We start from the raw sequence: 26,713 nt of genomic DNA, 5'->3' as shown, positions 1-26,713 counted from the left end.
GGCACGTCATTTTCGCCACGCGGACAGCATTTCGTATCGATCACTCGTCACCAAAACGTTTCTTAAAGCCCCTCTTGCTCAAGCAAGACATCACATATTTGTATGGTTGATTATTGTTTGTTCGAATTTGATGTTAAACCTGGAAAGCGCATAAAAAACACACGGACAACAGCAAGGGACAGACACACGAGCGCTCGTGTGTCTGTCTCTTGCTGTTGTCCGTGTGTTTTTTATGCGCTTTCTAGGTTTAAAATGTCTAACCAACTCGTCCAAACGCTGCCATTATCGAATTTGATGTACCTAAAAACGTATAATGCGTTTTTTTTTTTTCTTTAAATTTTGCAACGACTCTGTACCGTCCCACTAAGTACAACACATTGCTGTATTAATATCGCCTTTAGTCGTACGTTTCATTATTTCATTAACTGATGTATGTTTATTGCAAAGCAATCAGCAATATGTCAAATTAATGTTCTTTAGTCCGCTCATGCACTTAAATTTTCTTTTTTCAACCATAGTGTTGTGCAGTTAGTCGCATTAATTCATGCGACCAAAGTTCTGTATCTTTGAATCTAGTATACAACAGTTGCATCTTGCCTGTACTCACCTATGGGGCTGAAACGTGGAGGCTAACCAAGAGAGTTCTACTTAAGCTGAGGACAACCCAGAGGGCTATGGAACGAAAAATGGTAGGGGTAACATTAAGAGATAGAAAGCGTGCAGAGTGGGTCAGAGAAGTAACTCAAGTTACCGACATTCTAGTGGAAATTAAGAAGAAGAAATGGACATGGGCAGGACATGTAGTGCGAAGAGAGGATAACCGATGGTCGCTGAGGGTAACAAACTGGATTCCAAGGGAAGGAAAGCGTAGCAGGGGGCGGCAGAAAGTTAGGTGGGCGGATGAGATTGAGAATTTCGCAGGGGTCAAGTGGATGCAGCTAGCACAGAACCGGGTTAAGTGGAGAAATATGGGAGAGGCCTTCGCCCTGCAGTGGGTATAATCAGGCTGATGATGATGATGATGATCTTCTGTATCTTGTAGCTTTATCTATTGAAGGCGCTGTACTTTAGCACCGGATTTCTGTGTCGGAAAGGAACAAACAAACAAACGTAGACATGACGCTTATCCCTATCGCAAGGGGCGGGTCCAAATGTTGATCGCGAAAGGGGAATTACCAAGTACACCCCCACGTGGTCAACACTGCGTGGCCAAGAATCATCGAGATGGAGGAAGACGAAGAGAGGTGCTTGCTGCGCGGCTGGCAGCCCAGCGCCTGGTACGAGATCCTCCGTTGTTGCCTGTGCTCCCGATGGCTGCTGCCCAAGGCGTGGCTCCTGCACTTGGCGGCCACTCGCTGCCCGCTGGCGCGAGCGTCGCTGGTGAGCTTGCACGACGTCGCTGGACGCTGCCTGGCGGTGCGGAGGGTCGCCCGCGACGGCACCTTCCTACACCGCGGAGTCCGATTCAGCTGGAACGGGACTACCTTTCGCGTGAGTGCGCGCACGCTGTCTACAGAGGGGTATAGCGTGAAAGCCTTCCCTTCCCGAAAGCCATAAAAATTTCAGCGGATCACTTAAGTCAATTGACGTGCAGCAAGGCCAAAGCATTTTCGGCGTCCTGCTGCGATCCTTCTCTCTCTCTCATAGTCAGAGATGAAAGGGAGACTCTCAGAGAGAGAGAGAGAGAGAGAGAGAGATAGTCTCCCTCTCTCTATCACTCTACTCTCCCTCACTAAGTCTCCCTTTTATCCCTGACTATCATTATTTATTTTATTTATTTTATTTATTTGATCATACTGCAGACCCAGTGAAGGGTCCTGGCAGGAGGGGCAACAATTCCAAAAGAAAACAGAAAAGCATAAAGTGCAAAAACATGAACATAAAATTTACACAAGTACAAGCAAGACAGCAAATCAATGCACGGCCTTTTCTAAGGAATCAAAGTCCTGAAGGGATGATAATGGCAGGTTATTTCATTCGATTATGGTGCGCGGGAAAAAAGAAAATTTGAAAATGTTAGTTCTGGCAAAGTAAGGTGTTAGTGACTCAGTGTGCGTATTTCTTGTTGCCCTAGACGATGCCGGTTTAAGATACAAATCAGGAGCCATTGATAATTTATTATTTTTTAGTAGAAAGAGGAATTTTAGCCTGTGTATTCTGCGCCGAGATTCAAGGGACTGTGTGTTATGTTTAAGCATTAGGGTAGATTGTGAGTCAGTGCTGCGATATTTAGAAAATATAAACCGAACAGCCTTGCGTTGAATTCTTTCGAGAACATTAATGTTAGTTTTAGTGTGTGGATCCCAAACAGTGCACGCGTACTCAAGTTTAGGTCTAATCATGGTGTTATATGCTAGCTGTTTGAAGAAACACATATAGAACAATGAATCCTGGCCAGGAGTTTAATCTTTCCCAACATATTATCTGTCCAAGACCACGCAATTATATGCCAGTGTTGTACGAGCTGGCGTATACCATCGCTCTAGAGCTCTTCGTTATTAGTGTTTTGGAAGAGTATTAATTTTAAAAATCACTTCCACGCCGTCCCGGTAGTGTTCTCGCGCAGTCCATTCTTTGTGGGAAGGAAGATGACGAAGCTATTTTGTGCGATATCGGGTGAGTATGGAGAATGATGCAATATTTCGTAGGTCGCGCGTGTGGCCATCAATTGTGCTGAGTGAAGTGGTGCATTTTTATCGAGCGGACAAAAGAGTTTCCAAAGCGCGCAGCTACCTTCGTAATGTGCAGGTTGCTGTAAAATATGATGAGCGCTGTGTCTGCACTGCACCCACAGTAACGTGTTTCACTATTTTTTCGAGAGAATTGTCCAGCGCTCAGCGAGCGTTAGAGCCCCACTCTCGTCGCATTTGTCGTACACCTGCCAGAGGCATAGGGAACACCATGCATCTTTGGTCGTCCAGCATTGTAATTGACTAACGTCATCATCATCATCAGCCTGACTATACCCGCTGCAGGGCGAAGGCCTCTCCCATATCTCTCCAAAAACGTCTGCGTCATTTAAAGGCATTGTTACACGCTTGAACATTACCATAACACATCGCCACTGGCTCGGCATGAGTCTTATTTAAAGGGTAGTGCTTCAAATACAGAAAGCAGATCACTGGGATTTTTACCTCCGCACTCCTCTCTTGGCGGGCGGCGCGCCTCCCGTGGACACCACTTCCGGACGGAGAGAGCACACCGACGTAATGCACATTGTGAAGGCTCGCCCGCAATGCCGAGTGCTCCAGCGTGCTAAGTCAATCGCGGGCGGGCCTTAAACAAACTCATACTGTCTGGAATGTACAATATTGTATTATACTCCTTTACCTTTTAACCTAAACAGTCCTTTCTCCCTGTCGCTCACCTCTATGATTTCTCCTACCTGCCTCCTTGCTATCCCTTCATTTCCGCCGCCCCAGTTCAGGTGCTTCAGTTCATTTCGATAGCAGATACCGGGGCAGGCAAAAATATTTCCCTTCCTTTATTATTTTTATTTTATTCTATAATAATAATAATAATAATAATAATAATAATAATAATAATAATAATAATAATAATAATAATAATAATAATAATAATAATAATAATAATAATAATAATAATAATAATAAAGCCCCTTACTTTACCTACCCTATACTTTTTCCCTGTCTCACACCTCTGTGATTTCCTCTACAGCTTCCTCACTCCGCCGCCCCAGTTCAAGTGCTTCAGGTATCAGATAGCAGATACTGAGGCTGACAAACACATTTTCTTTCCTTTTTTGATATATAATAATAAATAATCGCATACTACCATTGTTTCCAATTTCCCGATGCTGCCATCATTAGTTTCATGCTCTAGAGCTATTATGTGGTGCTATGTAGAACGCAGTTTCTTATATTCGGCTAAAAGTAGATAGATATACGTTCACGCCTCTGGTGTGTGCCTCCTTTTTAAATTATGGCACTGATAATATGAACTTCTTTCGTACCATGTGACCTTAACACGTTTGAGCAAGGGTTTACGGGAATTCGTTTAAAAGAAGTTTTTGCTTATCATAGCTCGGCTGTTTAGAGTTAATTAGGTTGTGTGATCGCTGGCACTGGGCATCCGTCTGCTTTAACTAACAACCCCAATCAGGTATATGCCAGCAGTGAACTTCTTTGTCAGGACAACATGACACACACAAAACAATATATGCGAGATGACAGTGTACTTATGACAGATGACGTCTCCCAACTATGAAGAGTGGTAGCCAACAGAGAGCCCTCCCACTTTCCTATCTAGCTTTGCGGTACATTTTGTCTTTGTAATCCACATGGAGTTCCTGTGATAAAATGTTTCATGTGACTCTATACCTAGGTCCCTCTTACCAAGGTTAGAAAACACTTTCTTGTAGCGTGCCTACTGCACAGCCTATTGGCCAAAATCCATCCCATGGCAGTAAAGGAAGCTTTTGCGCAACATAGCTCAACTGCTTAAAACTGATTAAAATGCCTCGGCCTTGTAATTGCTGTATCTGTCAACTTACACGACGAATTCAACTAAAGCCTAGGTCAGTAGTGAACGCTTTCGTCTGACTGGGGCAAAATGACACCCAACCAAATTAGCCTAGATCGATCGCTCATGTCTATTCCCAATAACGTACAACGGCAAACATGACGAGGCTGTAATTGTATGAGATATAATAATGAGACTCCGAGTCAGCATATTTACTATGAGGAGCTCAAGAAGACAGAACATGGAAGCCATAACAAAATGAATTGGTGAAAGCAGAAATGATGACATGAAAAGAATTACCCCAGGAAAGCGCATTCAGATTATAAAATCCGACGAGTTTATATATGCCGGAAATTTAACCCAGAGAGACACAGCGTCGTAAACGACTGAAGTGAGCGCAGTTCTCTTGGAAGACGAGTGTCCTACCTAAACTGCAGCTTTTTGAAGCGATAGCTTCTCTCGCAAGGTAAAGCCAAGGTCACCGTGTACTTCCGATGACCTTCAAACTTTGAGGTCAAGTTTGGGTAGCTATGTTCCCACCAAAGGTCAAGGTTCAAGTGACGTGGAAAGTAGCTCAACGCGTGAGCAACTGTCCGGTGAGACACATGATCGTTGACGTCATTCTCGAGTATGTATAGAGGTGCGCCGCGCGCCTCGGCCGGAGCTATAGTGAACTAGAATAGCTAGAGCTATCGCTTTAAACTAGGTTTAACTGAAGCTAAACCGCAACCATTTTTTTTAATTCTGCGAGGATAGTTAATTAGTTACGCTATATAGCTAACCATTTAATTACTATCTTGGAGAAAAGGGGCAGATCACCTTGAATATAGAAGCTCTCTGACAGAAATTCGCTTGTTACTGGAACGCTGTCTCCGATGGGTCTTTGAGTTTGCACTGAAGGCGCTGAACGGAAAACGCTATCAATGGCGGATATAAAAGGGAGGAGGTCCTCCCTCCCCCTACCGCTATGGCGAGTCGTGGTAGTAGCAGTAAAGAGAGAAAAAAAAAAGCAGCTTAGATATAGATATGAGCAGGGTGGTATCAGAGAGGAGAGGTGTGAATGCCTGGTCTTTCGTCTCGTTCTGCCTCCCCACTTACCGAATGATGTTACATAAGGAAAGCCATAACAGATCCATGCCGAGAAAAAGTCCAAGATATGCATGGTTCAAATGGGATCATCTTCTCCAAGCGTTACACTTTAGTCGGGCCCTGCGTGGTTATGACTACTAATTTTGTGGGGCATAAAGCGAACGCGCGGGTTTACGCTTCTTTTGCCAATGAATAAGCGAAATAGTGAGGGAGAAGTAAGGGATATATTAAGACGCTGAATCAATATACTTCGCTATATCGAACCGACAGAGTGATAGTCCATCTCGCAACGTCTATTTCAAAGCACTCACCAGGGGCCATTGTCTGTAAGAGAGGTTAATAAACTATAGCGTCGGCCACAAAGTAAATGCGACTTTCTTGAAAGTGTCACCATGAAAAAGATAGAGATAAAGCATTTTGGTGAAGAGATGTTTTTCTGCATGCTGCTCCTGATGAGGGTAAAAAAAAGTGAAACAAAAATTAGTTATACGATGGAAGATGCACTGGAGGAACCTATGAGCGTTTGAACAAACAGTACACAGATCTTGACTGCTGATGTAAGCTTGTGTATCTTTCTCTTCGCCTGCCGTAGGTCAATCATAACGCAATAAGGACAATCAAAAAGGAATCGTGAGTTGATAAGGAGATAACTAATTATAAAGCCGTTGTGTCCCTGCTTCAGGAAGAACGCGGCTTGGACGACGGCAGACTGACTTGCGGTGAACTTCTGGCCAGCTCTGGTGTGCGACCGGATCGGAGGTCGAGTCTTCTGCAGCGACATGGCTTGAACGAGTACCGCTTTACACAGCGGGACTCAAGTGTCCCGAGAACCCGATGGCTGGCCATAGGAGCGTTCATGTGGCTTCTGCGCAGCCACTACCTCACCGCGGGCGTCGCAGTCACAGTCGCCGCCACCCTTTGGCTTTTCAAATCGTGCAGGACCTTCGCCGCCCGAATCAGATCCCGTCCCATCTCACACCTGGTTGTTACGCTGGCTCAGCCTACTACCGAGGAAATCCTGTCAAGCATGCTGGTTCCTGGGGACGTTCTCGAACTTAAACAAGGCAACGGAGCCCCGTGCGATCTGGTTTTGTTATCCGGCGACTGCATCGTAGACCAGGGCGACGTGGCACTCCCACGTATGGCCTCCAAATGGCCATTACGACAGCCGGAGAGCGAACTCTTCTGCGCTTACAAACACCGAGCCAGCGTTATTCTTCGCCCTTCTAGAATAGTGTGCTCGCGAGGGGAACTTCGTGCCATTGTTCTAAGGACGGGCGCTGCTACAGAAAGTGCCATGCTACTCTCAAGACCCAACGTCCAGGAGCAAGAAGAACTCGGTCTGGCGCAGTGGGCTGTCGCGGCCGTCGCGTTCCTGCTCTCGCTACTGTTCTGGCTAGGCCGGGACCGCTTCACTTGGGACGAAGTTTTGCTGCGTGCACTCAGCGTTCACTTACTGTTGTTTCCGCCTCGAGCGCTTCTAACCAACTGGCTCCTGGAGGAGATAGCGGCATCGGCATTCGCCTCGGCTGGCGCCAAGAGCTCGGGAGGCGCCATCGCATCAGTGTCCCGCTGGGGGCGGGCAGCCTCCGTTGCCATCGATTGTACAGGCACCTTGTGCGAGACCGAAGAGAAGTTAGCCGGGGTCCTTCCCTCGGGGTGCCACGGGTTCGCCCCCGTTGTAGCGCGCGGGTTGGCTCACTTGCCACGAGGACACCCTCTTCGCTGGGCAGCGGCGGCTGTGGGAGCAGCGCTCTGGCATGATGGAACCGAAGCAATGGGACACCCACACGAAGTGGCAGTGTTCGCGAGTGCGGGTTCCGGACACTGTAAAGAAGGCGACGACAGCGACTACGCCTTGGGCACACCCCCAGAACCATCAGGCCCTCAGCTGAGGTTGGCCCCTTACGTAAACCCTTTCTGGAGCACCCAACGCCTTGACCAGGACTTGAGGGAGACCAGAGACCCACTGGACATAGTGTCTTCTTGCGCTGTGAAGCAAATTGATACCTACGAACCGCTTTCGATTGAAAATGGTCAGGGAGGCAAAGGCGATGGATCACCTGATCTCGCTTATTCCGAAACTTGTACCAGTGAAACGGCAAGCGCTGAAGAACACGTGACCGTTGCAGAAGTTCCACAAGTACGGGTACAAGAGCCTAACAGCCACATTTCGCCATATCACATAATACTGGCTGGTTTGCGCGCTGTTCGCCGCTTGTCAGGACGAATGACGAATAGTTGCCCAATGTGTCCCAAGCAAGGGGCCGCCCGGACACCCATGCCTTCGGGATGCCAGACACCGGAGCTGTTAGCTCAGCCAGCGATTCCTCTGGAAGAGCCATCTTCTATAGCCGAAGAACAAGCTCGACCAGACGACTTGCTCCACGAAAGGGGCGAGTGCCGAAGTCTGCGTGTGCTTGAATGCCAGCCGCACAACCCGGGTCGCGAATGGACCACGATCCACTTCAGAACCAGAAGCCATAAAGAGGTCGTTCATGTCGGTAAACCAGCGGATATCTTTCCACTGTGCCGGGGTGCCCACAAGGCGCCGCCGAACGCCGACGCCATCGCGGCATCGTTTCATGAGCGTGGCTTCGGCGTAGCTGCGGTCGCCAGCCAAGGCTGCTTTGAAGGGGTACGACACCAAAATACGAACCTTCCCTCTTGTGCCTGACAAGCATGTAGTCGCTACAATAACGGAACATTACTAAATCCTGAATAGAGCATCGCGATCCTTTTTCCTAGCCGTATATTTCTTTCCGGTTACGATCAATGTTTATTACAGGACGCCCCCAGCATGATGTCACAGGACAGATGTAAAGGCCGGCGCCGTCTCACAGCTCGTTTCCCACTGCTGTTCGGGCTACGGTGGCTTGTTTTGTGCCACGTGCTCTTTACAAGCACTAATCTTGTGCTCCCGCTTTGACCTCTCAGTATCCGGGAGCGACGACGTACACGTTGCATGCATTACGCTTAAGCTCCAGAGTAGGGCTATTTCTTTAAATGGTACTTTCTGCAAGCTCGCGTGAAGAGCGAGATGAGGTAAAAGTTGCATTCTTCTGCAGGAATCTCGGCCAGTAGTGACCAAAGCATTATCACCTGCAGCAGGCAATAAATCTAACAAGCCGAAATTTTTAGAAATATGACAAAACAGATTTAATGTGGCTACACCTGGTATAACGTACGAAAGCACTAGTTTTCCATAGTTTATTTGGTAGAAGGTATATGATGTTTGCCTTCTCGTGATCACCTACCAGCGGAACGATCGCGATGAGGTCCATCTAGTGGACGACAGTTAGTGTACCTGAGGCCGCAACCATTTTCCATGCACCGACCCGTGCTGGAACGCTAAGAGTAGGGATCGGACTGTTCGGTTTTGTCAATATTCGTCCAACCATTTTGGTGTTTCAGAATGAATCTTTCATTTCTCGGCTTTTTCTTTTCGATGAAATATGTGTGTAGAAAAAGCAACGTAGAGGTAACAACTTCCTCCCGCAAGAGCTATCCTTGAAAGAGGAAGTTGTCAAAAAAGAAAAAGTGAATGTAAATTATCGGACCGCACAACAAACATGAACATAAGATGGAGTCTTATTTCGCACTGCTTTATAGTAGAGGGCAGCGAGTCATGTGTTCGTGTAGATCAGCGCTGTAACTTCTGTTTAGCGGTAACCAAAACACGCCACAAATTCCGTACATCTTATGTATATGCCGTCGATTCGATTATTGTTTTCTGCGTTTCTTAGTTACCAAGCGACTTATATGAGCAGATGGCGCTACGCACGCTAGTAGACGTTTCCACTTAGCATACCTCCATATCTGCGACGATATGTGCATAATTCGCGGGTCAATGCCCCGAAGCTCACAACCACGCTACTAAATTCCAAACATACCGCCTCGCCGCATTCCTGGTTACAACACTATCCATTTATACAGTTGCGACATGCATGCTAGAAGTACCGGTCTTTTGCAGCTAAAACCGATTTCCAGAAGGCGGGCACTGTGTTTTTCTGATTGAACCGAAAAATTCAACATTTAAAGCGTATGATAAACCTGTTCTTTCAGATGGCCGAAGACACTTTTCAACACTGGTTAACAAATAAAAATGGAGTCATGCTACACACTAATGTACCCAAAGCAAATGGAAAAGTGCATTACTACCGTTTCAGCGTTAATAGCGCTAATAATTACTATTAGCAGATACTACATTCCGGATCATTAAATATTCCGGTATCTATATGCCTCTTTTCAGGTGGCATATTGCGGCTACAGTACGGAAGAAAACCACGTCAACTTCAGAGGGTTGTATTTCTTTGAGCCCTTGCTGAATCCACGGGCATCTCGAGCAGTCGAGGAATTGAGGTGCATTGGTCTACGGCCCGTGGTAGTCGACGAGGCCAACGTCTTCCGCTGCATTGCTGTAGCCCGCGCGACGGGGGTCGTGCTGACTGACGAGCCGATCTTGCTCGTTGCAGCCCGCAAGACAGTGCTCGGAGGCCCTGCCGTCGACGTTCGCACCCTCGAGACTCCCTCGCTGTTCGAGCTGCAGACACCCAAACAGAAAGTAACGTAGTCCATTATGATGTCTTCATTTGGTGGCGGGCAATAGTGTGAAGCGTGGGGTCATCTGCAGACCGAACCTAAATGCGAAGACCTGCTTTTGGCAGCAGCATACTAAGGACGCGGGGAATAAGTGGACGGTAAACGTTGCCGGCTTTGGAAAGTCGGTAGCAGTCCTGACGACGCGGGCAATTTAGCGCGTAGTTTTGAAAATAGGTCCCCATCACTCTTGAACAAGGGCCTCCTGTGAGAATTAAGCTTCATCGCCAGCGCTACACCGAGATTCAGTGCCTATTGAGAGGCGGTGAGCTAACAGGCATATAGCCGTTTTTCTTTTCGCAAGGGGTTCGAGGCAACACCCGCAAAAAACATAGGGGCGGGTGGGGGTACGTTTTTTTTTTTTTTAAACAAACGGCGTATGTCCGGGTGAAAAAAAAAAAAAATACGCTCACATGGACAAACATCAAAGAGCAAGGGAGATACACCCAACACTGTGGCATCTCAATTCTTGTTCAGGCGTTCTGTCCAAGTTGGCGCTGCTTTTTCATAATGAATCTACTATGCCAACTTGCGAAAACTTCTGCTCTTGAAGCACTACCTCTTGAGGTTGTTTACAAAGCTACTTCCGTCTTCCTCAAAAACTGAACCCCGAGACTAACCGCGCAATGGCGACGCCCGCAGGAGGACGGTGAGCAGCGTGTAGAGCGGCTGCACTACGCCCTAAGCTATGGCACACTCGTCGTTCTGCGCAAGCACTTTCCGGGTCTGCTGGCTTCTGTACGGGATTCCGTGTCAGTGCTGGGAGGGCTACCCGCCCACAAGGCTGCCGCCGTGTTGCGTCAACTCGGCATCCACACCGTATGCGCCGGAGGCGCCACGTTAAGCCTAGCGGCGACGAGAATGCACGGCGGCAGCATCGTAGTGGATAACGCCCCATGGTCCTCCCTGACTTGCGGCTCTGTGGCCGACGTTCCTGGCGTTGCTGTGGCAGCTCGGAGAGTTCTGGCCAACCGGGGCCTAACGCTCGATTACGTAGCGGCAAGCGTGTGCCTGCAAGCCTGCGCCCTACTCGTACTGTATGCGCAGCGCGCAACTTTCACGGACCGCATGTATGTCTACCTCGAGGCCGTGGCGTGCGGCACACCGACGCTGGCCCTGGCGATTTCGGGCCGTTCTCAAGACCAGCCTCCACCACCTCGGCAGGACGCGGCGGCTTTCGTATTGCGCGGACTGTGCTGGCTTGCTGCCCAAGTCGCCATACTCGGACAGCTACACTGTAGGTGGGCATAAGCTTTCATTTAAAAGTAAAGCCGGCCGAAAGCAGATAATCGAATGCGAGCTTCGGTTTAGTTTTAAACCCCAAGGCCTAGCACTTTTAGTCAGCAAAGCATGCCTCTTCCAACAACTCGGAGATCTGAGTGTGCACGTGTGCGGAAGGGGGGTCAAATCATAACTAAAGGTGGAGCACAACGATAAGACAAACTGAAATAGAAGGGAAAATAATGTCTACACTAGCAAGTTAAATCTTTGCGTTCTAGCCGTCTGTGATCCATAAATAGGACAGTGCCGCCAATGTTACAGCGGAAAGGTTTCATGCTTGACAATGGCAGGTTCAATAGGCTGCTATATATAGAGAGACAGACGGAACCACATGTAAATTGAATTCATTTGACGGCTGGGATATTCTGTTGTTCGGTCCAATAACGACACTTCCAACTTTCCGGTTTCCTAACTTAGGGAGTTCACAAGTATGACGCATTGGCCAATATTGAAATGAATACGGCACTTTAAACCTAACTGCTAATTTCAAGGGCCGCAAGGTCATTAACTTAAAGCGTTCATTATCAAACGAAGTGGCGAATTGACACAGATACTACAGAAGGGCACGAGCAAAGCATGTAACATACAGGGCCAAGAGCCGTAAGGTTCACAGACCGTGCATAAGTTATTACTTTGGTAATATAGCTGGGCAGGCTGTGTCTGTAAGGCGGGTACTTCCAGACCATGGTCGCTTTTGTAGAGGACGTGTAGATGACATGAAAGCTCTCCAAGAGTAACCCTGCTGGTTCCTTAAGGCCATTTCCCTTCAAATTACTGTTGCTTTTCTCTTTCCTCATAAACGCTTCCCGACTTTCTCCACTGCAGAGCCTGGTACGCACGCCTTTCGGAGCGACTGCAGCGGCGACTAGACGCCAGCGTCCTATTCTTGCTCGCCTCTTACCAGCTGCCGCTGCTGGCTCTACAGCTGGCCACCTTTAGCGGGACCACCAGGCTCGGCCCCGTGGCTGCCGCTTGTGCCTTGCCCCTCGCCGTCACCACGGTCCTCATGCTCCCTTGGGCCACCTCTGCCTCGCTCGCCCTGGGCCTGCCCAGGTGGCCACGGGACAGGGATACAGCCTTGCTCAGGGTCGGCATTGCTCTGGCCGCACTTCTCAACCTCCTCGCAGACTGTCTCGCACAGCTCTTCGTTGCCCCCAAATTTGGCACAGATGGCGGCAATCTCGCGGAGGTCTTCACAGCTGAAACAAAGCGCGTCCCCATCGCCGAGACTCACTTTGGACGAATGCCTGGACCTACCACACGTGGGATTAATGTGCCTTTAATAAGCAATGAACAAACGCGTATATGACGAACAAGCTTGGGTTAGTTGCCAGTCTGTGTGGAACAGGTACTCTAAGGGACAGACTTCTGGGATGGTCCTCAATGCAGTGCTATGTATACAAGGAATTTGATCTAGAACTCTTAGATGCTAATGGTGATGCAAAACAGAAAAATTAAACATTCCCTGTGCAAAACAGGCAAATGACATGCTTCAGAGAAGTTTTGTAGCAGTAATAATTGCGCACTTCAGATTTAATGCTGGGTAATTCAATACTGAACGTAACTAGTCCAAATGCACACAAAGCTTGCTGCTAGGTTGGGTAGGAAGTGGCACTTGCTTTTTGTGCACCATTTATCAAGGCAGGTTTCCACTGATGAAAGACAGACTGCAGTTACAGCCTTTGTCAAAGGTTTTTCAGCCCCCAAAGATTTGATACTAAGCCATGAAGTACAAACCATTAGAGAAGTACCAGAGTTCCTCTCTCATTTAGAATGATATGCAAGCGTATATTGCTGTGTCGTCGCATGAGTTTCACAGCGTAGTCCAGGTGCAAACATCTTGGACTCTAAACATTTTGTCCTGACAAATGCTGTACCATGTGTTGCAAAATTTTATAGTCCACTGCACCATACAGCCATTCATCCAAACAGTATGGTGGAACGCAAATTTTTAACAGAAGACACTGTTAGTCAATTAAGGAGCAGATCTTGCACATGACTGGATTTAAGTTTGACGCATTTCTCTGACAAATGGAGGAAAAATACTCTCCTATATACTGAACGAAAAAAGTAATGCAGAGTGTCTTGGAAATGCAGAAATTATTTGAAGAAATATGGACATGGTGCTCGATAATTTTCTGCGCAGTAACATGCAATGAGGTTTGGGTGATATATACAGCATAATTTTGCACAACACAGCACACCTAAGACAAATATCTTTATTACCAACAGCAATCACTCACTGGGTTATACCTACAGAAAAGTCATCTTCAATGACGAGTGTATCTCAGATTTCTATCAACATTTTGTTTCAGTAGCATTACAAGCATACCTACTGCTGCACAAAAAATCATATATAGCATTAACAATCATCAAGGCCCGACAGACATGGGCATTTAAACAAAAAACTGGCATAGGTAGCGAACACGAAAGAAATAAGCCATTGAAAGACGATCTTGTAACACAGTTTAAACACCCAAAGAAAGAATGGAGCAGGATCTCAGTGCACAACCAAAAAGTGCCTTTCTAGAAAGTTTTCATCTCCACTTTGTACCAGAACTGTTACATCTTTCCCCTGGCTACATTTTGCACACTTTGCAAGCAGCACAGCAAAACCAAAAATTCAGTGCACAACCAAAAAGTGCCATTCTAGAAAGTTTTCATCTCCATTTTGTACCAGAACTGTTACATCTTTCCCCTGGCTACATTTTGCACACTTTGCAAGCAGAACAGCAAAACCAAAAATTAACTTCCATCTCGCCGGACAAAAACAGGCACAGGTAGACAAACTCATAACAAAACATTAACTCCCAAAGACAGTATGCATCACAACTTGAGTGCACAACCAAAAAGCGTCATTTTACGAAGCCTGTACCAGAAGATTTTCTTCTTTCCACTGCCTACATTATGCACACTTTGCAATCTGCAGAACAGCGAAACAAAAATTTATCTTCACTTTCGCCGGGTGTCTTTGTCCTTGCGTAGAATGCCCAGGAACCGGCCCCTTGTCATTTCACGAGCTGAAAAGGAAGGAAGAAAGAGGAGTGAAGAGTGCACGTAAACACAGCACACTACCCCTACACTTCACGAAATTGCTTACACGCAAAACACGATTTTGGAAAAAGGTTATGCAACTGTACAGCACATATCCCTATGCCACTGTCTTTGCTTTCCCAGCTGTTCTCTTAACAATTCAAGAGCGCTGCCAGATTCCTAGGCTGTCAAGATGTACCATCTGCCCTGCATATGGTGTCCTTTTTTCTCGCTGTTTCTAGCGCTGCTAATACCCCTTCACTACTAGGGAGATAAGCATGCTGCAGTTTCCGGTGCTCATTTTAAAGAAAAATCAGCGCATGATTTTGTGTTTTTCTAATCAGTGTTTATTACTTAACTACACGGTGCAAACAGTAAATGCAGCGTTTATGGCTGGAAAAGAACTCTGGAAGCCTATAAAATAAATTACACAAGCAAAGGACACCAAGCTTTACTAACCTTATTTGTGCAAACACCCTTCACAGTTCGTTGCAATATATCAGCCACGTTGCAATGCGTTACAAGTAATTGACTGCTTTTGCAAATTGTAACATTCTTGGCAGTTCTATTATTTTTTTTCATTAATCGATCACTAGTAATCTGTCAATATTTTACTAGATGTAACGGCAGCGTAACTTCTAGAACATGAACTCAGAGCAAACACTGGTGTAACATGGCTGAGTTGCCTACAAGCCACACTTTGCATTTTCAGGCATCATCTTTGACCGTAAACGACACTGCAGTGTGGTGCACTGCATAACTTGGAGGTGGTGCGCAAGATGTCCGTATGCTGTTTTGTGGGGTTTAACATCCCAGAGACTCAAGCTATGAGACGCCATAGAGCAGGACCACGAACATTTCGACCACCTGGGGTTCTGTAACGCGCACTGACATCACACAGCACACGGGCACCTTGCTTTTTGCGTCCATCGAAAAGCGGCCGCCGAGGCCGGGATTCGATCCCGCATCCTTGGGAACAGTAGTCAAGCGCCGTAACCACTGCACCACCCGGGCGGGCAAGATGTCCATATGTAAAAGCAATGCGCTACCCTCCTGCACGTACCATATGTTTTGGCATATAAGACACCTTTGTACACGACGGACCCCTCATATTCAGAGGCTTTTAACCAAAGAAAAGTATGCACATAAGATGCACCTCAATTTACTCAGGGCAATGGACTTGACTATACATGCTTGCATGACCTGACCATTACGAAATGCTCTGTGCCTGTGGGTAGGCTTCTTATATGATGGAAATGAGAGAACAGGCAACACACTCAACTCAAAATACTCATGCACAGGCTGAGTGGAAATATCTTATTTTTACTCAAAGCCTTCAAAATTTTCATCTTACAAATCTGCATTATCAAAAATTTGCCCATGCAGTGCTGCCGAGACATCCTATTCTCGTTCAGAATCACTGCTCTAATCTAGCCGTGCCCGAGCACAGTCAAGCAGTAGCCATTAAACATGGAGGAATTAAACCATTGGAAAGGCTCTTGCTATCCGAGCTGCATGACAAAAAATGTGGCGGAAGCCACATGCTTTTGCAAGGGCTACCGGGATTCTTTGCTCACACAAAGTCTCATGCACTGTCTGCCCCATCCATATCGACTATGTTGTTGCAAGAGCTTGCAAGGTAGAGGTGGATATCCATATTTTTTATGCAGTATTTGCATTTCAATAATGGCACAACTTTTTGAAGCCCTACACTAGAGTGAGCATTGCCCCTCACTGTTTCTCAACTTTAGAACACTCAGTATGCTGTCGCAAGCAAGCAGAGTAGCCACAACATAGCTGCTAATGTATGAATTCTGCTACCCCTCTATTATAATTCCCAAATGGTTATCACAAAAGTTCCTTATGATCTTAACATTAAAGGTGTTCATCCAGTTTAGATCACTCAATATGCTGTCGCAAGCAAGCAGAGTAGCCACAACACAGCTGCTACTGTATGGATCCCTTGGCTACCCCTATATTATATTTTCCAAACAGATATTAGCTTTATGACCTGAACATAATTTCCATTCAGGTGGGGGGGAACTTATATCCAATTTTCTGAGCAATAATTTAGTCTTTTGTTGTTGGAAAAAGTGCCAATACAGCCAAAAAGAGTTTCGATATTTAAAGAAAGATTACAGGTCTTGTTCAGTGTCCCACGAGCAATGGCTATGGATAACCTTATCTTTTTTTCCGGCACAGGGGCAGATTTATTGAATGCTCTTGGAGAGTTTTATCAGGAAGGGGTTCAGGGGGGTTTCGAAAAGATCCCCCACGCATGAAATTTTCTTGAACTTTTAACGTTGAAGAAAAGAAGTGTGGGTTCACACTTGTTTTTCGATGCAATGTTTCTTGCTTGGAGACAGGGGGTTCCTGTGTACGCAGAAAATTAATTCTGTTCCCTGCTTGTTACAGCCACCTCCACGGAGGACTCTCACCAGCTCAAACTTGACAAGGAATTGACTGGCAGCCAAACTGAAACAACTTCCTGAATAAGACCATAACGTGGCACACAGGACAGAGGTGCAATGTCTTTCTTTCGTCCTTGTGTACCTTCTCCGAATGAGTTAATGAGGACACCAACCGGTACAGGATGAACCAGCATACACAGCGATTGCTTTGTGCACAATAAACGGAGATAAATAAAAAAAAGCTATTCAAACAAGACATCACAGCTTACACACAAGCAAAGCGAATAAGTTGCGCACAAAAGAGTATGAACCACACGCTGGGCAATCTTACTGTTGCAAGTCACTGCAGACTGGAATACTAATCCCCGAACATTCCCCAATTTCAGCGAGTGTACAAAGTTTCCACAACAATCATTTCAAGATTTTTGAGGTCGCAGACACCCCACAATATTTATGCTATGCTCATGAACAATGGAAGAAAAATAGTGCTATAGTCAATGATTAGTACTTCTCTGTAATGGTTCAATTACCTTTCACAGGCTGTAACTGACAACTTAAACCAATTAGACTTGAGACAATGTAACTATATAGTTTTATATATATCTAGTTTTCCCATCTTATCTTTGTTTACTTTTTATTTTTAGTTTTATTAGTCTGCGCATGCTCCTTGCTGGTGCGTAAATCCATTTCTCTATCACTCTAAGAACAGGGCAGCACTTGGCTGACATGAGCACACCTAGCAACCGGCATTTTTCAGCTGCAATTCGCTCTGTACCTTTTTATACCCGGTAAATTTTTATTGCTGTTTTAAAGTTAAATGCGGAAAGGTTACTGCCTAAATATAAGCCATCCTTCCGTATCAATCTGCCAGGTACATGGAGTCTTTGGTTGGAGAATTTCACACTTAAAATGCCCATACCTGCAGCACTTGCACCCTTATAGGCAATACAGGTGCACTATGTTAAGTAACGATAAAGCGTCACCCTCCAGTAAAGAGATCAACAGAGCAAATTGTGACGGGGCCCTTCCCCGGTTCTACAAAATAACTCTGTATGCAGTGTAGGCTGCACAGTTTTAGCAAAACTGATTTGTGGAGTCAACGGTATTGAAAGATTCCTCTGAATACGACCCAAAGACGACGCTAACGTATTCGCTTCTCAACTCGTCACTATCTTTGAAACCACAGTGCCAATCTCGACGAACCGACCGTGCGGGTTGTCATTCTCAGCCCGCTGCGCATGCGTGGCTTCATACGTCTTGTCCCACTGACGGACTTTTCTGACCTCGAACTCACGAGACGTTCGACAGACGTCCCTGCCACTCTGCCTGTGCCACTGGACCTCAACTGCTTTTGCAGTGCACACGAATGTATGCTGCACACAAAACCGCAATTATCCTCAAAGTTATCGCAAACTGGTGGAGTGGGCAAAAAGAATGCACCCATGTTGGCTTTGATACTCTGATATGAGTCTTAGATAGACGAAAAAAATTCCAAAAAAACTTTTCTTTCAGACTTGCAGTGAGAAAAGGGAGTACGCTACTTGGTAGTGCATGAAAATGCAAAAGGAAGGGGGCGTCATACGAGAGGGGGTGATTACGCAATATTTTATGGTAGTCTAGATTTTTTTTTTTTTGCAAGCTTGGGAGTAATTCCTAACCACCTTCAAATCTTTCGTTACGTCAGAGTGATTCGATACCAGCGATCGAAAAACTCGAAGCGCAAATTGCAATGGACATGTTACATTATCTACATAGTCTATACTGATGAAGATAATTTTAATGGCGCAAGGGCATCTCAGGCCAAAGAGCGCCAAACAGAAGGTGAACAGTGTATTAAAGTTGGTGTAATGCGCTGGTTGTGAGGTTTCATGAAGGGATAAAAGACAGCGGTGTATAGGGCCTAAAAATCCATTCGCCCTGTAAAATCACTAAAAACAGCGGTGTATAGCGCCTAAAATTCATTTGTGACGTATAATAAAATGTGCAAAAAATAAAAAAGGATGTGTAAATGCTTTAAAAGATCTCATCCGTTTTCTCAAGGAGGAACGGGCCGAGACCCACGTTGATAGGAAATTTCATATAAAAAGCCTACTTTCGATAGGAATTTGAGCACGTCGTAAAGGAAACATTGGATTGTCACCAAGAAAAATGGATAGGTAGGCAGGTATTTGGTAAGTGTACAATGAGAGAAAATGCAGTCTCCTGTCTGGTTCGAGTTGTGCACATATAATTAAAATATGAATGACAGTAAGCCGATCACCACATCTCAAACACTGTGGTGCAGGAGAGTTTATGGAAAGATATGTGATGTGTATGTGTGACCAATTCTACGCCTGCATGGAGCTGCTACTTTAAATCTGTCTCGTTTTTCTGTGGTGTACCTGCCTATCCTTGGCTTTATGGTGTAGTTTATTTTCTGTTGCTGCGATCTACTTCTCTTGCCATTGTTGCCAAATAATGTTTTTTAAGTATGGCTTCAGGTCATGATAAGTTATCTTGTCAATGTCTGTGTAATTTCAAAGGGCAGCTGGCACAGCAAGCCTATCAGCAAACTCGTTGCCTGGTATACAACAGTGGCCTGGTACCCAACATAGCATAATTTGATGTTCTAATTTAGACATGAGGTTGTAAAAGAGAATTTAGGACTGGGTTCTTATGCCATTTCGAAGAAGATTTGGAGGTTAAAACGCTGAGGGAGTCTGCGAAGATTGCAGCTGTACATACTTTGTTTTCAATAATGTGTCTCACAGCTAGCAGGATTCCATGGCATTCAGCGGTAAGTATACTTGTATGTCTGTTCAGTGTTTTTTAAAGTGAAAATTGCAGTCCATGTGCTACACACGACACTTGAGCAGACTTTGAAGATCAGTGTAATATTCACCACAAGTGTACATTGCCTGAAGTGACATGAAGTGCTGCTGTATGGCAATAGGGGATGCGTGTTTCCCCACTTCAAGAAATGACAGGTCATAATTAACAGCGTGCATTTCCCAAGGAGCAGTCAAGTCTTTAATGGAAGTTGTATGAAGACTGGCGAGCGTAATATCAGTGGCTAGTCTGGTTGGGTAGGGTGGTGCTATTGATGGTTTTCTTGAGAAAGGTTCTGCACTAGTGTCAAGCAGGAGCCGTCAACATGGATGATCCACTTAGCATAGTACCTTTGTACCATAGGTTACACAATAAATTGTCTTCTTTGCAGTGACCACCGGTTCGCCTCAACATAGAGGCTAACTATTGGGCTAGTTCAGAAAGCACCCGTGGTGAGGCGAAGGCCAAGGTGGTGTACTGGGTCGAGCAATTTTAGAGCAGAGGATGATGCTGACCCATAAACCATCGAGCCATAGTCAATGCACGACAGAATTATGTTATTGAGAAGGCTCAGGAGGCAGTCACGGTCTGTGCCCCATGACTGGTGAGATCGAATTTTTAGTAGATTCGTTGCCTTGAGACATCTCAGTCGCAGCTGTTTTATGTGTGCAATGAAGGAAAGCTTTTCGTCGACAACTACGCCAAGAAATTTATGTTCTTCTTGAACAACAAGGCTCTGACCATTCAGTGTTATGTTGGGGTCAGGTCTGATGCCACGCTGCTCGGTGAAAAGCATGCAAGCACTATTTCCAGTGTTAAATTTAAACCCATTGTAATCAGCCCATTTTAGACAGTTTGTTAATACCTAGCTGAATCTGACGTTCACAGATGGCCAAGTTTCCAGATTTGAAGCTTATCTGGACGTCATCTACATACACGGAGCAAAAAATGGTTCTTGGCAGCACGCTTTTTAAAAGAGTTCATTTTGACTATGAAAAGTGTGCAACTGAGAACACCACCTTGAGGGACACCATTTTCCTGTATGTACTGCTTTGAGTATGCATTGCCAACATGAACTTTGAAGGTCCGTTCAGACAAGTAACTTCGTATTGTATTCAACATGTTCCCCGTGATGCCAAGAGAGAAGAGGTCGGTGATGATACCATAGCGCCTAGTGGTATCATATGCCTTTTCAAGATCGAAAAAGACAGATAAACAATACTGTTTATGTACAAAAGCATCCCTTGCATAAGACTCAAATGCAATGAGCTGATCAGCTGTTGACCACCCAGCACTAAAACCAGCTTGGTTTTGATGAGGAAGACCATTGTATTCAAGGAAATGGAGAAGGCGACGATTTACCATTTTTTCAAAAAGCTTGCATAAACAGCTGGTAAGTACAATAGGCCGATAACTAGCAGCAAGTGTGGGTTCTTTTTCAGTTTTTAGTATTGGGATAATGATCGCTTCCTTCCATGCTTTAGGAAAGTGTCCTGTGGCCCATATTTTATTATACAGGCAGAGTAGGGTTTCAAGAGTGTCCACATGCAGGTGCCTGAGCATTCCATATGTGATCCTGTCAGGACCGGGTGCTGTGTTACATGTGCCTAGTGCAATCTTCAGCTCCTGCATGGAGAAAGGGCTATTGTACCTTCCTGTGCATGGTCTTTTATCGTGTATGTGCTTCCTCTCCTCAGTTACCTTGTGCCGCAAAAAGGAATCTGTATAGTGTGCTGAGCTGAATACAGTGAAATCTCGATACGATTCAGCGAAATACGCTTTTCGGCATAATACGTTTTTTTTTTTTGTTCCCGGCCGATGCCCTATAGAGGTAATGCATTTTTGTACGGCTAATACGATCGTATTTCCACGTCGTTTTGGATAATACAATCGTGGAAACGTCTTCCGTAAATCTCGCGCAGTTTCGATTTTCGCGCCAGGAGGCAGCAAAAGTGTCCTAGCGGGATCTGACAGTAGCTGCAGTGGTCGTAACTCCCCTAGCGCTCGTGGTCGATTCTCGATGTTGGACATGACCTTTGCTAGATACGTGTAGGAATCACATCTCTCCAACTATGATGATGACATCAGAGCCAGTCCTTTGCAGAGGGTGGGCAGAGCTACTGAAATTATTGCATCGAGCGAAACTACAGGTACGGCGGACTGAACACGCGACGACATGCGCTTCGTATGCTCGAGGCTTGGCCTGGCTCGGCTCGGCTCGAGTCCGGCCGTGCCTCAGCACAGCGTCTGCAGCAGTGTGGCGGCCTCTGGGAGCCATTTTCCCAAGCTCGCACAACAAAAGCGCCGAAGCGCACCGAAGGTTTTTAGCGCCATCTATCCTAAGACATAGTAATCACGGTAAAATCACGTGACCAAGAAGCAGTGATTGACGATGCTGTAGGCTTTGTTGGCTTTGTGTTTGCCATTTCTCGTTGCCATTTTGGTTTTCAGAGCGTTCAGCTTGCACTTCGCACTTATCGTTTTTGTTTTGGTGCCGCGTTTCACCCGTGCGCTTCACCATGTCTAGGAAGCGTAAAGCGTTATCGCTGAAAGAAAAACTTGATATTCTCGTAAAAGTCGACGACAATCCGCAGAAGAAACGTGTCAACCTGGCACGCGAACTTTGTTTGCCTGTCTCCACGCTGAACACGATCGTCGGCAAGCGAGAAGAAATTCGGAAAAACATTCAAGTCTTCGGCGCCGGCGTGAAGCAAACAAGGGGTGCCCAGCATGGCAAGATGGAAGAGGTTCTACTGGCGTGGTTCAGGGAAGTAAGGGCGGCGGGCGTGAACGTGGACGAGACAGTTGTTCGCGAGAAAGCTGATGAGATTGCACTCTCGTTGGGCATTGAAGATTTTAAAGCTTCGGGCGGGTGGCTCCATCGTTTTAAAACACAACATGGCCTGTCGTATAAAACCGTTTCCGGCGAAGGGAAGTCTGCCGACCAAGATCAGGTCTCCAACTGGCTTTCGACTCTGCCGGCGGTGATCGCTCAATACCAGCCAAGGGACGTGTTCAACGCAGATGAAGCTGGGTTGTTCATCAACCTCCAGCCCGAGAAAAGTCTCAGTATGAAAGGTGAGACGTGTCAAGGTGGAAAAAAAAGCAAAGAAAGAGTCACCGTATTGTTGTGCTGCAATGCTGATGGAACCGAGAAGCTCAAGCCTACCGTCATTGGCAAGTTCTGGAAGCCACGCTGCTTCTCGCGTAACCCACGCCTTCCTGTCGTTTACAAAGCGAATAGGAAGGCATGGACGACCGGAGCCCTTTTCAGAGTTCCTCACCCATCTATCCGGATGCGTGCCGAGAACCGTAGAATTCTTCTATTTCTCGACAATTGTGCCGCGCACCCTGTCGATACTTCGTGGCTGCAAAACGTCAGAGTAATTTTCCTGCCGCCCAACTGCACCAGCCACTTGCACCCCTTAGATGCAGGAATCATTAGAAACGTGAAATTTCACTTTAGGGGCTTGTTGGTCAGACGCTTTTTGGCCAAGATTGACCGGAAAGATGCCAGCTTGAAGGTGGATCTTCTTGATGCCATTCATATTCTAGCGATGTCATGGGATCGCGTCAAACCCGACACCATCGCCAACTGCTTCAAGAAGTGTGGCTTTTTTTGTGCATCTGGCGATACGGAGGAACATGGAGCTGACAGCGCAGAGATTGACATCCAGGACTGGGGTGACCTCGATGTCGGCGTGTCTCCGGAAGAGTTTGTATCGGCGGACGACCAACTGGCGACATACGAATTGCGCACCGTCCAAGACATCATTGCAGATGTTACCGCTGAAGAGGAGAGCGACGACGATGACAACCAAGACGCCGGAGATTGCAGCGGCGATCGTCGGCCATTAAATACTGACGGTGCACCCCAAGCTTTGGACGGGCTTCGTGGCTTTGTCGCGTCTGCGGAGCTGAGTGAGGAAACTGCTACTCGTTTCTACGAGTTCCAAAAAAGCTTTCTTCAGGACCTCGAAAAGCAAAAAGTGCAACGCAAAGTGACGGATTATTTTAACGTGCTTTAATAAAAGCAAGTTCTGTGCCAAGTATGTATTATTCGCGATCTTTTGGAGTCCGTTTTGGATAATACGATTTTCGGATAATACGCTTTTATTGTCGGAGCCCATGGGAATCGTATCAACGAGATTCTACTGTATGTATTCAAAGTGTTGCCCTAGTGTGCCTGCTTGTTTTTCTAGAGAGTCGCCACTGGTGCTGACAAGGGGTGTTGGGATTGTGCTATATCCTTTGAGTGCTCTTATTCTATTGTAAACTTTGTGTGAGCCAGAATAAGAGTTCACAGAAGAAAGGAATGATGACCAGCTTTCTCGCTTGGAGATGCGTCGAACACGCCTGCCATTTGCCTTTGCACGCTTAATACTATTAGGTTTTCGGCTGTGGGGTATCGACGCAGTTTCGACCATGCCCTGTTTTGAGTTTCATGAGCAGTCTTACATTCTGCATTCCACCAGAGTCTTCGTTTATTTTGTGGCTTATTTGACGTCCGTGGAATGTATTTTTCTGCCGCCTTTATATGTGCAGTGTGATCAAGCGCTGAGTTTCATCAACGGCTAAGTCAGTTAATGGTGAACAAGCCAATGATGAGTATTGCCTGAACATCTTCCAGTTGGCTGCATATTCTTTAAACTTTCTAGGATTAGACTCATTTTATTTTTAATTCTCTGCATACTTTACAGAGATCGGAGAATGGTCACTTCCATATAGATTGTTAATAACAACCCACTCTAGCTGCCAAAAACATTGGGGAGCCAATAGCTAAATCTATGGCTGTGCATGTGTTTGTACTAGGTTGTAGTATGTTGGCTCTTTTGTGTTAAGTAAGCATGATCCAGGGGACAAAAAGAATTTTTCAATTGGCACACCTCGGGACTCCGTTCCTAAACATCCCCATAATGGATGGTGTGTGTTAAAGTCTCCGACCAGCAGCCATGGTTCTGGAACTTAATCAGCTTTTCAGAACTTTTGCTACATAGCCTATAATCTGGAGGAATATACAGAGAACACACCGTTGTTATTTTACCAAAAATTAAGGTTCGTATTGCCACTGCCTCCAAGTCTGTATTAAGTGATGCTTCGGCATGAGATTGATTTTTGAGTTACAATGGCAACGTCGCCAGAAGGGCGAGTGCTGCCTTGCCTATCCTTCCTGAATACAAGATACTGCTCGAGAAAACTTGTGTCTGCCGATTTTAAGTGGGTTTCTTGCAGACAAAGTATGTGTGGTTGGTGCTCGGCAAGGATTTCGTATACATCATCCAGATTATTTAGTAGTCCTCGACAGTTCCAATAAATGATGCTCTCGGTAGCCATTTTTGTAAGTGCGGAATGTGCATGAGACAGTGGGTTTAAGACTCGCCGCCTTTATCAGGTGGCTTAAATGTTGTATGTTTTTTCGATTTGAAGCAGTCCAGCAGGCACTGCCTTTCATTGGCAGACTCCCTAGGCGCCCCTGACGCTGCGGAGTCAACGCTCACCTCCATCGCCTCTGGTGAAGGCATGGAGGTTTTTGAAGAGGAACCAAGTCCCTCTCAGATGTCTTTGGTGTCCCAGACGTCTGGGAGAAAGTAACCTCCGGGATTGCAAATATCGGTAATGAGGAGCCGTGGTGGGAGCACGTCAACAGCATTGCACTGCGTGCCCACCGTTACTAGACGCGGCATGGCCCTTCTGCGGGCTGCGTCAGCATAGGGAGCGGAGGAAAGCACTTTGTTTCTTCCTCGCCTCTCCGTAAGATATACAGTGAAAGCTCGTTAATTCGAACCTCGATAATTCGAATTTTCGTGTAATTCGAACTACACTACTAGGTCCGGCCAAGCTCCATAGAGATCTGTGTATAAAAAAGCCCGTTAATTCGTACGCGAGTCGGTTCCGCTACGGATAATTCGAACTACGCGCCGCCGCGTCTGGGGCGGCTTGACGCACATCACGCGGCAAAAAAAGAAAGAAAAAAAAAAGATAAAGAAACACCTCCGCGATCGGTAGGCATAATTAGAGGCTGCGCACGTCCAAAACGGGGACAGAAGATGGAACCAGGTAAAACCATGGAAGAGTGGGTAAAACTTAAATGGCGCCATGACCGGCGTGGCGGCCGGCGGCAAGGTCAGTGCATGCCGCGCGGCGGCGGCTGCCTGCTCTCTCTTCTGTGCAACCTCCGTAGCTCGCAACTAAATACTCGTTAATTCCAACCCTTTTTTGTCTATGATCTCGGACGGGCACTATGAGTTAAACTTTTTTTTTTCTTTTTCTTTTTTGCGATAGCCATCCATCCTTTCACCCATCAGTCGTCAACGGAAGCACGCGAGTCAGCCGCGATCATGACGCCAGCTTTTAGCACCGTTCGCTCCGATGATTGGAGTGGCAGTAGATGGCGCCGCCCGCCCAAGTCAAGTCGCTCATAGCATGATAAAGCGAACATACTGAAAAGGAGGCTTGCACAACCGGATAAGCGCTGGCACTTTGCCAAGTTCGCTTTCCTCCCCCCTGCCTGAGCTAAAGTGAAAAGATAAACACGCCGTTATCGCCGCGCAGCATCTTGGCGCACTGCCAAGAAATGTGTTGTGGACCGTGAAGGCGCGAAACAGAGGGACGCGCTAACGACTGACGCCTTTATTATTATTATTTTTTTTTTCCAGATTCGTAGGCAGAAATCGGGGCTGGGTGGGTTCATTATGCGAGCGAGTTCGTTACGAGACTAAATACGGTACATTTACCGTAGTGCAAACGGCTTTGGTCAGTTTTTTCGAGGCCATTCGATAATTCGAACTTTTTTCCCGGTCCCGTGAAGTTCGAATTAACGAGCTTTTACTGTATTATCAGTTACCTTCAAATTTGTCACTTCCTTTTCTGCCTGAAAGGCCACACAGGACCGTGAGTATACAGGGTGTGTGACCTCACAGTTGACACAGTTGAAGTCATTTGCGTGGCAATTATCGGTTGCATGGTCATGTGCGCTGCATTTTGCACACGTAACGTCCTCGGCATGTTTG

At 46.3% G+C, this 26,713-nt stretch overlaps 2 protein-coding genes across 2 annotated transcripts in view; one reads left to right on the top strand and one right to left on the bottom strand.

The window, feature by feature from the left end:
* The first annotated feature begins 1,224 nt into the window (after window positions 1–1,224).
* On the top strand, window positions 1,225–11,421 carry LOC146176481 (polyamine-transporting ATPase 13A2-like). The gene is made up of 4 exons (XM_084581305.1): window positions 1,225–1,491; window positions 6,254–7,467; window positions 9,844–10,135; window positions 10,813–11,421. Exons 1-4 carry the CDS (start codon window positions 1,225–1,227, stop codon window positions 11,419–11,421), a joined length of 2,382 nt encoding a protein of 793 aa, XP_084437431.1.
* LOC146176480 (protein lin-52 homolog) overlaps window positions 9,863–26,713 on the bottom strand; it is a 30,119-nt gene continuing 13,268 nt past the window's right edge. Inside the window, exons 6-8 of the mRNA XM_084582806.1 lie at window positions 14,408–14,471; window positions 12,353–12,650; window positions 9,863–10,114 (exon numbers count right to left, since the gene is read on the bottom strand). Of these exons, the coding sequence (XP_084438932.1) occupies window positions 12,371–12,650; window positions 14,408–14,471 (344 nt within the window). The 3' untranslated portion in view covers window positions 9,863–10,114; window positions 12,353–12,370. The remainder of the gene's footprint in view (window positions 10,115–12,352; window positions 12,651–14,407; window positions 14,472–26,713) is intronic.

Source organism: Amblyomma maculatum, chromosome 10 (assembly GCF_055883805.1).
Source record: "Amblyomma maculatum isolate TAMU_Amacu chromosome 10, ASM5588380v1, whole genome shotgun sequence".
NCBI lineage: Eukaryota > Metazoa > Arthropoda > Arachnida > Ixodida > Ixodidae > Amblyomma > Amblyomma maculatum.
This window is presented reverse-complemented; position numbering and strand designations above follow the sequence as displayed.

Excerpts from the sequence above, each read along its gene's own strand:
- LOC146176481 (XM_084581305.1), top strand. The coding sequence starts at position 1,225 with ATGGAGGAAGACGAAGAGAGGTGCTTGCTGCGCGGCTGGCAGCCCAGC. Across the intron at positions 1,492-6,253 it reads GGAACGGGACTACCTTTCGC|GAAGAACGCGGCTTGGACGA; the intron begins GTGAGTGCGCGC and ends TCCCTGCTTCAG. Across the intron at positions 7,468-9,843 it reads CCATCAGGCCCTCAGCTGAG|TACGGAAGAAAACCACGTCA; the intron begins GTTGGCCCCTTA and ends TTGCGGCTACAG.